The following is a 13275-nucleotide window of genomic DNA, read 5'->3' on the forward strand; positions in this document are numbered from 1 at the left end:
TATATATATATATATATATATATATATATATATATATATATATATAATTCATCGCAGCAACGATCCCAAACAGCACAGATCCCCACAGGATATCCTAAAGGCATCCTGAGAACATCTCCACCTCCTGAAGACATTCCCTGGAGATGCTGTTTGAGATATAATACGTTCAATCGACTGAATATTTGCTTGAATACATTTTGTTCATTCAAACAAGGTTTCATTAAGCAATCACTCTTTTTTTCTCAGTGCACTTGCAGTCGTGATTTCACTGAAAAACTCGCGCGTAACTCTAAACTCAAACATAAGTATCTTACTTTAAGTAAGTTTCAAATAACGACTATTATTACCATAATGTTGATCCCTCTATGTCATGTCTCTTTTTCTAATCGGTCACGATATCGCGCGCTCATCGTTAGCGGCTAATCGATATCGGAACGCATGTCCCGGCAATATTAATTGCACGTATATCGTGCCGCGCGCTCCATGAATCTCGATAAATAAACAAACGGGCGTTTGCAATATTCGCTGACCATTCCAGTTTCCGGAGCTCTAAGTGTTCAATGAAATTGCGCTACCGCGAAACCGCAAACGAGGTGGACAGAGGCTTTTCATCGTCGTGTTCGTCGTGAAAAGCTTAAAATGCGAGAGCATCAAAACGTGTGCCGATTTTTATCGTTATGCATCCCAAATACACCACGAAATATCTCGGCAACAGACCGCCGCGATAACGCCGTTATCCATCGCAATTTTTTTTTTTTTGCTTTTTTCTAGTAATGGTTCAATAACGACGTTATTTTGTGCAGTAACAGTAATGGATGCCGCCATCATTTGTATCGTTACTTTGTGCTTGTATCCCAGATATTATAATTGACATGAAACGACAATGCTATTATGAAAAAAAAAAGAAGAGGAAAAGGAAAGAGTGAGAGGACGTCGAAAATTGACGAACAAAGTAACGGAAATTGCGACCGCTCGTTTCTTCTTGAGTTAACGATAACGGCGACGGTCAGTAACGAGTTGCTCTTTCAATGAGTAACACGAGTGACGGTAACGAGATACTTAAAAAAAAAGAAAAAAGGGTAATTCCTTCCAATCCTGCGGGATATAAAATGTAGATTACGCTGAGAAAAAAATGGTCGATCTAACTAAGATTACAACTATCTTGTGCCCTAATCATATTTTTTGATTGTTTCAACAGGAAAATGGTAGTGGCAATATAAAATTCTTATCGCTAACATTACAGCGGAACTTAAGTAACATTTCTGACCACAATTTGTATTATTTCTCTGGTACGATTGATAAATAATAATTATTTCTCTGAAACGTGATTATGCTTATAGAAGTATCGAACGTTTCTTTCTCAGTGCAATGAACGTATGTGCGCGCACGCACTCACGCTACATACCGGTCTGCGATATGTAAAATATCGGCGATCCGTAACTTTTAAACGAGATTACTCCGGGCAAGTGGACGAGGAACGTGAATTTCGCCGAAATCCAATTTGCAAACGGGATTAAAAGGCATTCATCGCACAAAGCCCAAGTTTCGTCCCAGCCGCTTGATACCCGCGTTTGCGCGAGCAGCAACTCGGCAGGACAACAAACGGAGAAAGCCCAGTTTCTCCACCTAGTTCGGAGGCTCAGTTTAGACTACTCCCTCATCCCCGTATTTGCATTCGCCAGCAATCGCGATTATTGTCACGTCGCTTCGGAAACAGCACTACTCGCTGTACTGTGAGTCGAATGGAAAAGTATCGATCGACCGACGCAACGTGTCATGAAGGAATATTCATCAACACTGTAATTAGCCTTGTGACACCTCCGTGTCTCGTTAAGCCACGTGAGAGAGAGAGAGAGAGAGAGAGAGAGAGAGAGAGAGAGAGAGAGAGAGAGAGAGACGTAAACAAATGAAATATGTGAGCCATGAGGAGCCAATGAAATCACCCATCAATTCTGCGTGGTGTGAAAATCGCATGCATTTATCAAAAGGTTTTACACGCAAACTTTAATGCAAGCTGTTGAATTTCAGTCGTGCACGATAATCAATCTATTGAGTCAAGCAAGTCTGTTTTAGTCAATTATATTTGTTTAGAGAGTAAGATAATTAATGGGCCGCAATTTCTGAGCAAATATCGAAAATGTAATATCTCGACTAAATACCTGAGAGAAACGTAATTAATTATAACAAATGAAATATGTGACCCATAGAGAGCCAATAAAATTGCCCATCAAATATATTAATTGTGAATCACATTTATTTATCATACTTTGTGACATGCAGACTTTAGTTGAGCTATTAAACTGCAATCACGCAAAATAGTTATAGATTTGTTTAATCAAGCAGATCTACTTTAGCCAATTAGATCGATCACAGAGAACAAGATAATTAACGGGCCGTAATTTTCACAGAAATATCTTTAAATTAAAATTTATTCATCGAGATAGTTTAAAATCCCAATCGCTAGTAAACTCTTTGGGATATCCAGAGTATGAAAAGTCAGTTAATAGCAGCCAGAACCGCAAATGTTGATCATTTCAATCTGTTGAGAGGGAATAAAATGAAGATGAAAGTGTGCGATTTTTCTCGCCAGAAACTTCCTTCGATCCCATCTCCGTTACTTCTTCAATCCTTGCTTCTCGCGTTTTAATCATCTCTACTCAGCTCCCTCTCCCGCCTTAATTATTGAAAGTAAAACTGATGTTAAATCAAGTAAAATTTACAGAGCAACGAAGTTTCGTCATTTATGTATCTCAATGGCGGGCTCGCCTCTTCCAAACTTCAAACATTAATACATTTTTTACAAGAATCATTAGTCTCGCCCTTGTCGCGCGACTTAATTGTCAGCGATTAAAATTAAAAATTTACTTAACCGTAGAGAATATAAGTCGCGCGATCTCGTCTGAAATTCCTTTTCGTTCGCATTTCGATCTCGCGTTGATGTTATATCAAATTTTCAAGAATTTGCATTACATTTACATCGGAGTATCTCGGATATCTTCCCTCTGTCCATTCCTCAACCTCTTTCTCCCCGAAAAATCGCGATCCTCTCACACGCACGTCGCGAATGAATACTTCATTATTCTTCCCCAGATATCGTTTTGAACTTCAGGACAACGTACGTGAGCAGAAAAGGCGAAGTAGTCAGCAATAGCAGGAGCATCGCCGTGAACTATGTGAAAAGTTGGTTCTTGGTCGACCTCGTGGCGGCATTGCCGTTTGATTTTCTCTATGCCTCCGACGTTTATAGCGGCGAGGTAGGTATTTTTCATTCGTTCAGCCGAATAAGTCTGTGTGTGCTGGCTTGTTAGCAGCTTCTGCAAAGAGCAGCGGGTGATTTGTAAAGAGCGGGATTGCGATAACTTCTCCCGTAACGTTGAATTTGCGATCACGAAGAGAGATTGATTTCAAAACTTCCCCGCGTCCCGACGCAAAGGGGGGTTTTTGTCCTTTTGATGCCCGATCTAATTTCATTTCTCGCAAACCGCAAACGACCGAATAATGGCGCTTATTTCCGACAATAATGGCGGCCATTTGGTTAAATAATCGAGCGAGCGGGACATTCAACATAGGAAAAGAAATAATTCGTTTGGATTAATCAAATATCTGGTGAAACACGAACGAACTAGAATTATGTTCAAGTTAACAAGCTTCTGGTCCGCTAAACAAGATTTCTGGCCAACCAGAACTTGCAGTTGCAGTTGCTCAACTTGAAACGGTCTGCGAGCCTTCGGTCGGAGAATTTTCGCAGACAGCGAGAATTCGAAAATGCTATAAATGGACAAGATAATTAATTGTTCGTGCAACAAAGCGTGTAATCATCACTAATTATATAGGAATAAGTTATTAGCAGATTACACATAGGAAAACTTGAAAGTAGACTTTCTTTGCCTGTCCCTTTCTCCCCTTCTCTTACCTTTTATCTTTCTCTTTATGTATCAATCACGTGGGAGTAAAATTGAAAAATGTGACACTAGGAAGACACGTAGATCTAACTCGGATTATTTGGAATGTTACTGCGACGGCACGGAGAAATATATACCGTCGGGTATTCGGGTAAATGTTACCGTGTCCCAGTATCAGTTTTGCGGTAATTAATAATTCCGAGTTTCCGCCGTCCGACCAAGTGAAGTTAAGCTGATTAATTCGTCCGGTGCGTAATCGAAAATCGATATATCTTGTGTCAAAATATATCCAAGATTAATACAATTTATAGTAAACTATTTTGCGAAAGAAGGAGAGAGAGAGAGAGAGAGAGAGAGAATAGAGACTCTATACAGTAGAATCAATATATTTATTTACTTTGGAATAACTCACTTATGATTTATATAGTATATGATTTGTATAATAACGCATAGACTCGCATAAGCTACACTAAAAAAAAATGAAGAGAAGAGAAGTCAAGAAAAATTAATCATATAAACTAAGGTGCATTTAGAGAATTTCGCTTGCAAAATTTTTGAGAAAGATATATGTACATATTATACGTATTTGAAAGAGAGTTCGTACATAAGCGGTTCATCCACGGTTCTCAACAGCCGTTCAAAATATATATTATATGTTTATTAATTTTCCAGTGAATAAACACAATCGGCTTTTTCCCTCGGTCGGCGAAACGCGTCGGATAAACGTGAAACCTGTTGACGATTCGACGACTTATATTTCAATTAAATTCGCGCTTTAATCGCGCGCGCGGATTCTCCCGATACGAATCGCGTAGGGCGCGATAAAATAACGAACTTTTGTTTCTGCTCCGCAGGAATCTGCGCACAGCAACATTCACCTAGTGAAGCTCACGCGACTGCTGAGACTCGCGCGACTCCTGCAGAAGATGGACCGATACTCGCAGTACAGCGCGGTCATCTTGACGATGCTCATGCTGTTCTTCATACTGGTGGCGCATTGGTTGGCCTGCGTTTGGTACGTCATCGCCGAAAAGGAGAGACTGCGAAACGACAAGGACTGGGATCTGGGTGAGTATCTCGAGGAGCAAGTCTCTGAACATCCCAACGCCTCGAATATCCACGTGCAATCGGTCGGCGAGAGTAATCCCGGAAATAATTCGAAAGTAATTCAATCTCGTGGCTCACTCTCGAAATTTCTCCGAGCGAAATTCCGTGCGAAAAGTAGACTGACAGAATAGTCACTGAAATTTGAGTGACCCTCTGTTTATACAGAGTAAATTCTCCGAATTGTCGAATAAATATTTTCACACGAGATAAAAGAGTGAAGTTGATGCATCGAAGTTATGCAATAAATAATTCCGACTTTTTCAGCTATAATAAAAAGATTATGTATTTTTATATCGTTACAATTCGAGCAACATGTGTAATAATTTCACATATACTGATTTTATATTGCTACAATTTTAGCAATATATGCGAAGAATGATAGAAAAATACATGTTAAAACTGCGTCAAACATTATTTTATAAAATTGTGGCGATACATTTCACATGTCTCTATTCATTCAATCTAATTTTTATTTAATTTATATAATTTATCCAATCTAATGTTAATTTTACACGAAGTAAATGTGCAAACAAACCACATAAATAATATGTCGGAAATTAAAGCAGACATGATATGTTATTTTAACGTTAAAAAATGATGAATATGAATTCGCTGCAGAATAATTAACACAATGACAATATGTTGAATTAATATATGGGTATTTTGAAAATTTAACTCAAAACCTTCTGCACAAATCGATTTCAGCACAGAATATTTTTCATCGTTATATATTTATCGTTATATAATCATTATATATATTTCCTGGGAAATCCAAAACTATTATTTGATCCGATATTTGATTTGTTTTATTGGAACCGGTTCCTCTAAATCCGAGTGAATTTCCACTCGTTTTAAACGATATTTCGCTCCGGGAAATTTAAAGAGTACACACTCGTACGGTATCATAGGAAGTTCTTGAAGCGCGCGGAACACTCCGTGCATGAGAGCAACCGGTAGTTCTTGCCGTCGAAATTCTTTATCGAGAAGCCAAGCAAATGTCTATATATCGGGAACAATCCGGAGTTGGCCTTCGTGAGAGTCGTAAGAATCGCAAGCATCACGCTATTCTTTTCGCAGAGCGAGAAGGAGAGGAGAGAGCACGTCCGCACGCTCGGTGCAGTGCATCGCGCGAGATTTGTAGCCGCAGCAGATCCCATCGACATGAGAGAGCTCATGCATGAGATTTGTAGGCATTGCTTTCCGATAGTTGAGAAACTGTTCTACCGCGTGGCAATCGAGGAAATAGATAGATAGATAGATAGATAGAGAGAAAGAGAGGGAGACCTGTAGCGGACAGAGATGCGGCTTCACCGTCAGCTCTGACGGTTGATTCCTGATAGCGATCGTGGCTTCTCTATCTTATCTGAAAAAATGTGAAGCCCCAAGTGGAGTATGCGAAAATCAATGCTGCGCGATCACATTTTTATTAAATTATACGAAGAGTTACGCGCGTGAGAGATAAGGACGAGTTCGTCATGTTTTACAAAAAAGATGAGGCGGAGAATATTTCTCTTCTGCCGTGTTACTTTTTAATGATAATTTCTTCGGCTTGAATTTTCCTGGCTAAGACATCGATAATTTTCAAATTATTAGTGTTTGAAAGAGAAGAACTTTGCGCGAACTAAATCTCCACATAGATATCAACACTAGTTTCTTCAGCTGACCGTTCACTGAAATACATAAATAAGCATATTTATCTCCTCTCGCATTATTTTTTAATGGCATTCTTCAGCCAACTTCGAAGTTGAATTTTTCGCAGCAAAAATGTCGAGGCACACCGATAATTTTCGAATTAAAAGCTAAAACTTTTCGCAAACTGAACTTCTATAAATACCGAAACTACGTTTTTCAGCGGAGGTTTCAAGCGGAGTTTACATTAATAAAACTTTAATTTGAGACTTAGTCGCGAAAATATATAACGTAAAAGATAGAACAATTACAAGGAGCGATCATGTCCCTCGATTTTCTCGTCGAGAGGGAAATTTCATTCCCCCGGAGTGTTCTCTATTACGGAATAATGCACTATGAAAACGCGATCTTCTGTGTTTAAAATGGCGAGAATTCGCGAAATTTTCAGCCGTCTATCAAGAGATGAGTTTCATCCCGACGACTTTTCCGCGAAGATTACCGTGACGGTATTTGGTTATAAAACGTATACCAAGCAGCGTCCGTGATGAATGGTCGGTTCGTCCTTGTTGTGCGAACCGCGGGCCGTATGGGAGAGAACGCGGGACGCGAAGCGTTTCTCGCGGAAAACGACGTATGAGCACGAAATACCGGGAACGACCGAAACCTCGGGATCGTATAACTGACTTGTTCCAGGTTGGATACACACCCTGGCCGAGCGGTTGAAGATATCCGTGCAGAACGTCACGCACACGGAGAGTTACATCACGGCGCTCTATTTCACTTGCAGCAGCCTCACCTCCGTAGGGTTCGGCAACGTTTCGGCGAACACGTTCTCGGAGAAGTTCTTCTCCATCTGCACGATGCTGATCGGCGGTGAGTCCCGGCTTTTCGCGGCCGAACATAATATTATCACACTGCAAAGCATTCTTGTTCCATCAAATCAATTTATTCACACTTCAGCTTACAGCCAAGAAGTAGAGACTTAGTTTACAATTCATACCTTAATTCACACATCCATCCCACATACATCTCTGCCATCATTCGTCTCTATCTAACTTAATCTAATCTCTTCTAAATCTACTCAATTCTAATTTTTTCATTGTATCTCTTCATCCATTATACTTTCCATCTATTTATCCTTTCTTCATTTTTTTTCTATTAATTCCGCAAAACATTCTTATTGTGTTACGTTCGTTTGTTCACCCATTTATTTATTAAGAAAAAAATACATAAGAAAGAATACATAATAGCACACTGAATGTTAATGAATGTTAATACGAATAAGTTAGCAAATCCGGAGGAAAGTATTCAACGCGTATTTCTGCCACTCTGTCAAACATCATTATCCTCCTATTCTAACTTATTCACGTTAATATTCTGTGTATAAGCTCTTAATATATAATTTAGTTTATTCGGAAAGGAAGAATTCCTTTTGGTGTATTAAGTGTATGAAAATTTATGCTCGGAGAGAGCCATGTTGTAAAACCAATACATACTAATAGATCATAACAGGAATTTAATCGATAAATTCCTGAATACTTAACGAAGAACAGTCAAAATAACACAACAATATATCAAATTAACATACAAATATGTGAAAAATTTAACACAAAATCTTCGACATACACCGATTTCAACACGAAAAACAAATATTCGAAAATCTACTTGTGAGAGGTACAAAATTTACTCACAGAAATAAACTTTTTATTTCATAAATAATTTTGAATAAATTAATCAATAAATTTTTTCTCAGTGCACAAATACAAAATATTTGTTTCATCATAGGTGTATGGAAAAGCTTTAATTTTTCTCTCTCACAGATTTTCGCTTTATTTTCATAATATACAGATCGTTATTATTAAATCATGTAACATGATTTTATCATAACATGTGATGTTTCATAGATTTTGATACGAGCTTTTCAAAACGCAAAAATATGAGAATTTATTTGAATTTTGAATAATTATACCACACAGAGAAAGAGAAAGAAAGAGAGCGCTGAAAAAGATGATTGGCACACAGCTGATATTAACAAGTTTTTAAAATCGTTATCGCACGATTTCTCCAACACTCGTTCTTCGGCGCATTTAACGCGCCAACACACTCACGCTCACTCACGTGAATCGTACAGATAATTAAAAAAATTAATGGCTCATAAGATATTCAATCAATGTGCAGTGAATGCGTGGCAATCGGAGCATTAGTCCGCAATTCGCTCAGAATCTCCCGGGAGAACGAAGTCAAGGCGAGTTTCCTCGCCAAACTTTTTTCAGCTCTTATTTCCACCGTCTTCTCCGATCCTCTCTGTTCCCCTTTAATTATCTTCATTCAAACCTCCCTTCCACCTCGAGTATCGCACGCAAAAAATTAATCTCTCGCGCGAAGCCTCAATCAAAACCTCATCAATAAATTGTCGTTGAACGTGCAATTAATTCACCTACGCTCTTTCTCCCCCGACATCGTCGAGAGCAGGAACTGTTTCTCCCACGTATGTCGAATAACATATTTCAAAGATATTGTTATGTGTGCAACGTGGAAGACGTGGGAGGTGCGGGGGAAGCCGAGCATCCTCGCATTGCACGCATACGATTTTGCGTTCCAGCCCTGATGCACGCGGTGGTATTCGGCAACGTCACTGCGATCATTCAGAGGATGTACTCGAGGCGATCGCTGTATCAGACAAAGCTGCGCGATCTCAAGGACTTCCTGGTGCTGCACCAGATTCCGGAGGAGCTGAAGCAGCGGATGCAGGATTATTTTCAGACCATGTGGTCGCTGAATCACGGTATCGACGTGCACGAGGTGAGTGCAGTTCAACACACACGTGCGAGCATGTTTAATTCGCGTTGGCGTTTTTCGATTAAAACGCGTGCACGCGCGATAAGCGAACGTTGTAATAAAGTTACAGTATTATAATTGCAGGAGAGCGAGTCGTTTTATGCATATATATATACATATATATAGTTAATTCGACGATATTATATTTCAACGTAGGAGGGAGAAAGAGAGCTCCCGCGAACGCGATATCGTATTAATATTAGCAAATATTAGACTAACGCGAGGAAGAGAGAATGAGAGGTGGCGAGGAGGAGATAAAATGAAATAAATTTTGTTAATAAACGTTCATTATCGCGAAACGCGTTGCCGCCGCAGACGCTGAAACAATTTCCCGAGGAGCTGCGTGGCGACGTCTCCATGCATCTTCACCGCGAGATCCTGAGCCTGCCGATATTCGAAGCGGCGTCCCAGGGTTGCCTGAAGCTGTTGTCGCTTCATATCAGAAACAACTTCTGCGCCCCGGGCGAGTTTCTCGTGCACAAAGGCGACGCGCTCTCCTATATATATTACCTGTGCAACGGCTCCATGGAGGTCGTGCAGAACAGCATGGTAGTCGCGATTCTGGGTAAGCTAGAGAAGTGATTAATACCCAACCGCGTAGTTTAACCCGATCCCGATCGCTCGATCGAAAGTTAGTCACCGTTTCATCGTCGAGTTATTCGCGTCGAGTGTATCGCAGCGTTGCGTGGAAAAAGTGGATTTGCAATTCTGAGTCAATCCCGTAAAGGCTACGATTGTTTCACAGGCCTTTTTAATTGAGAGGAGTTCCATTTATCTCTTAGCGCTTACGGATTAGTGTTATCTTATTACAAATGTGCTCTCTATAGCAAATTTTAAATTAAATTTAACAGATTACACATTGTGTTAACGATTAATTTATATTAACAGTATATTATTCCGATTTATCCAATATAATTTTTGAAAATTTTGGAAATTAAATTCAATCATTCATCATTAGCATCACAACCTAGTGCGGGTCTCGGCTTCCTTTTGGAAATTAAATGTGGAGAAATATAAAGATAAAATTATGTAAATCAAGTGAGATTTTATTCAATAACAAAGTAACGTTCATAAAAACAAAGGATAACAAAGGAATAAAGGATAAATGGAACACTGGCCGCAAGTGGGTTGGCATTATAAGAAAATGCACAAAATCATTGCATCTCATAATGAAAAGAAATGACGTGAATTCGTATCTCCAATATTTGACGCTAGAAAACAACTTTTTGTTTCTTCTTTTCGCTTTTCTATCAGGAACAGTGTCAGTCTTGTTTGTTGATTGAAGAAGAAAATTGTATTGCACGATAAAAAGTATCGTCCTAATTTGCTATCTATGCACACAATCGACTTGATTGAAATCCTATTATTCCTCTCGCTGCTCTGTGAAATCATATTTTTTTATTCATGTCACCTTTCCACGCAACATGCGATATCTTGTTCTTCGTATCCTCAGCGTTCTTTTCTGTTTTCAGTTATTTCTGTTCACTTCTCTTTCGCAACGTACACAATCTCTCCATCTATGTCACCTTATTCAAAGAAACGTTCTCAGAAAGTTCACTGCAGAAAGAAAATAACAACCTCTCTCATTCTTCCTTGTCCTCCGATATCGCCTCAATCTGGAAATTCAACGAGTCTCCCAGCGAGTCTCGAATTGATCCAAATAGGCTCGCGATTTCTCACGAAACGACGCGCAATTCTCGCGAACGCCGTCACCCTCCGACGTGTGTCTTTTGAAGGGAAGGGCGACCTGGTGGGCTGCGACATAAACGTGCACTTGCAGCATGGCAACAACGGCGGTGGCACGTCGGGCTCCGGTTCCGTGGACGTTGTGGTGAAGTCCAGCTGCGACGTGAAGGCGCTAACGTACTGCGACCTCAAGTGCATACACATGCAGGGCCTGGTGGAGGTGCTGCGGCTCTATCCAGAGTATCAGCACGAATTTGCGAGCGATATTCAGCACGATCTTACGTACAACCTGCGCGAGGGATATGAGGCGGAGGTAATTAGCTCCACGTTACTCCCACAGGAGACACAGCGCAGAAGCTGTCGAAAGCGTCAGGTGTCGCCTCGGTTACACGGTAACACGTCGGGGAGATTGCAGCCAGCTACCCCGGCGAGAGCGATCGAAGGGAATCTATGACATTTAAATAATTGAAATATTTTTAAAGCCCCCGTGTGAGGGGAAATTATTCGTGAAGTGCGAGCGAACGAGCGGATACGTGAACGCGTTTGAGAAATAACACGCGTGCACGATGGCGTTTCGATGTTTACCCGGACGCGTTGTACGTTAAAAAAGAGTGGGGTGGATAACGCGACTTTTTTCGCGCGCGGCTGTCTATGGAGGCTTGATGTAGATTTCTTCATTTGTCTGGCGAATTTATCTGAATTTGCCTCTCCGTCTCTCGCGCAAATTTCAGCAAGAATCCGATATGAATGGCCCGTCGTTGACACTTCCCTCCATCAGCGAGGACGACGAGAACGCCGTCGAGGAGGGCGAGTCCTCGCCCTTATCTCCGCCGAACAAATCACCACTTCACACATCCTCCAGCCCGCGACATGCCAAGTTCAGGTAAGAGTCTTTGCTTGCAACGTTGAGACAGAGTCGATGTGCATCTAAACCTGGCCTTTCCGCCTGTCGCGACAGATGTATCAGATAAATCCTACGTAACTGAAATTCGCGATACGCGTCACGAAATAATTCGCCGGAGGAGCCGAACGAGGAAAATGTTTGACTTGGCAACGTTCGAGAGAGACATTATTTGCTTATTTGATATTTCAGATTGAAACTTTTTAATTCGTAAAAGAAAATATTTTAAAAATCCATTTATGTGCGCGGGATATAAAGTTAATATTTCTGTGAATAAATATCCCACAAATCAATTTTCAAGTATTTCTTTTCAGTTTAAAATTGGATGTCGACGAGTTTAATCGGAACCAACGATCATCCTTTTTTCTTTCTCTTTTTTCTTTAGAAGAAACGAAACAAACCAAAGGAGAGAGAGAGAGAGAGAGAGAGAGAGAGAGAGAGAGAGGGTGAATGAAATTATAGAACTTCTCTTATAAAATACGAAAAAGAAAAAAGTTGAAGCGGCGAAAGCATGTTAGATAAATGATGGCAGGATAAAAATTTCGACGGCACCGCGTAAAAAAGGCGGGATAATGGATAGCCCATGAGCGAGGGTAGAAGAAAGAGAGACGAGAGAAAAAAGTTAATCTGGTGTGGTACCTGAAGCTTTCGCTTTTCCACTTTTTCCCAGCTAAACATTTTTTTTCCTGCGTTACCCTACTTCTTCGAGAGAAGGGCAACGTGCCGTTCTGCAAGAAATAAAACACTCCCGAAACAAAACGCCAAGAGCTCCCGCCAGTTGTATATATAAAGATATTTAAACCGTTATCGGCGAAGCAGCTGTTTCTCTCTCTTTCTTTCTCTTATAGCGATACGAGATATTTTATTGATTATATTAGGTTGATGCAAAAGATATGTCGTGTTTATCAAATAAAACAGAAAGCAAAATTATCCGGTTTCAAAGGACCAATCATTTTTACGAATAAAATAAATAACGTCAAGTTGGTATTTCTTTTACATTGAAAAAAATGTTTGAAAATTTACTTATGGAATAGAAAATTTATTTTCGTGAAATAATATTTATTTCTGTGAAACAAAATTTGTTTTTATGAAACAACATTTATATGCCATAAATAAATTATTCAGTATTTTTTTCCTGCGCATCGAGGACTTTCCATTTTTTCCTCTTCTTTTTATCCATATTTCTCTTTATTTGGTTATCAAAATTTCTAC

General features: G+C 39.9%; 1 protein-coding gene across 3 annotated transcripts in view; it reads left to right on the forward strand.

Moving 5' to 3' along the window:
- LOC116848211 (potassium voltage-gated channel subfamily H member 8) overlaps nucleotides 1–13275 on the forward strand; it is a 53078-nt gene that overhangs the window by 30382 nt on the left and 9421 nt on the right. For all 3 annotated transcript variants that reach the window (XM_032824075.1, XM_032824076.1, XM_032824077.1), the window contains exons 7-13: nucleotides 3091–3254; nucleotides 4757–4970; nucleotides 7332–7511; nucleotides 9241–9440; nucleotides 9792–10041; nucleotides 11213–11475; nucleotides 11894–12045. In XM_032824075.1, the coding sequence (XP_032679966.1) occupies nucleotides 3091–3254; nucleotides 4757–4970; nucleotides 7332–7511; nucleotides 9241–9440; nucleotides 9792–10041; nucleotides 11213–11475; nucleotides 11894–12045 (1423 nt within the window). The remainder of the gene's footprint in view (nucleotides 1–3090; nucleotides 3255–4756; nucleotides 4971–7331; nucleotides 7512–9240; nucleotides 9441–9791; nucleotides 10042–11212; nucleotides 11476–11893; nucleotides 12046–13275) is intronic.

This window comes from Odontomachus brunneus, unplaced genomic scaffold (assembly GCF_010583005.1).
Source record: "Odontomachus brunneus isolate Ranch 3 - 2012 unplaced genomic scaffold, Obru_v1 Obru_scaffold_091, whole genome shotgun sequence".
NCBI classification, from domain to species: domain Eukaryota; kingdom Metazoa; phylum Arthropoda; class Insecta; order Hymenoptera; family Formicidae; genus Odontomachus; species Odontomachus brunneus.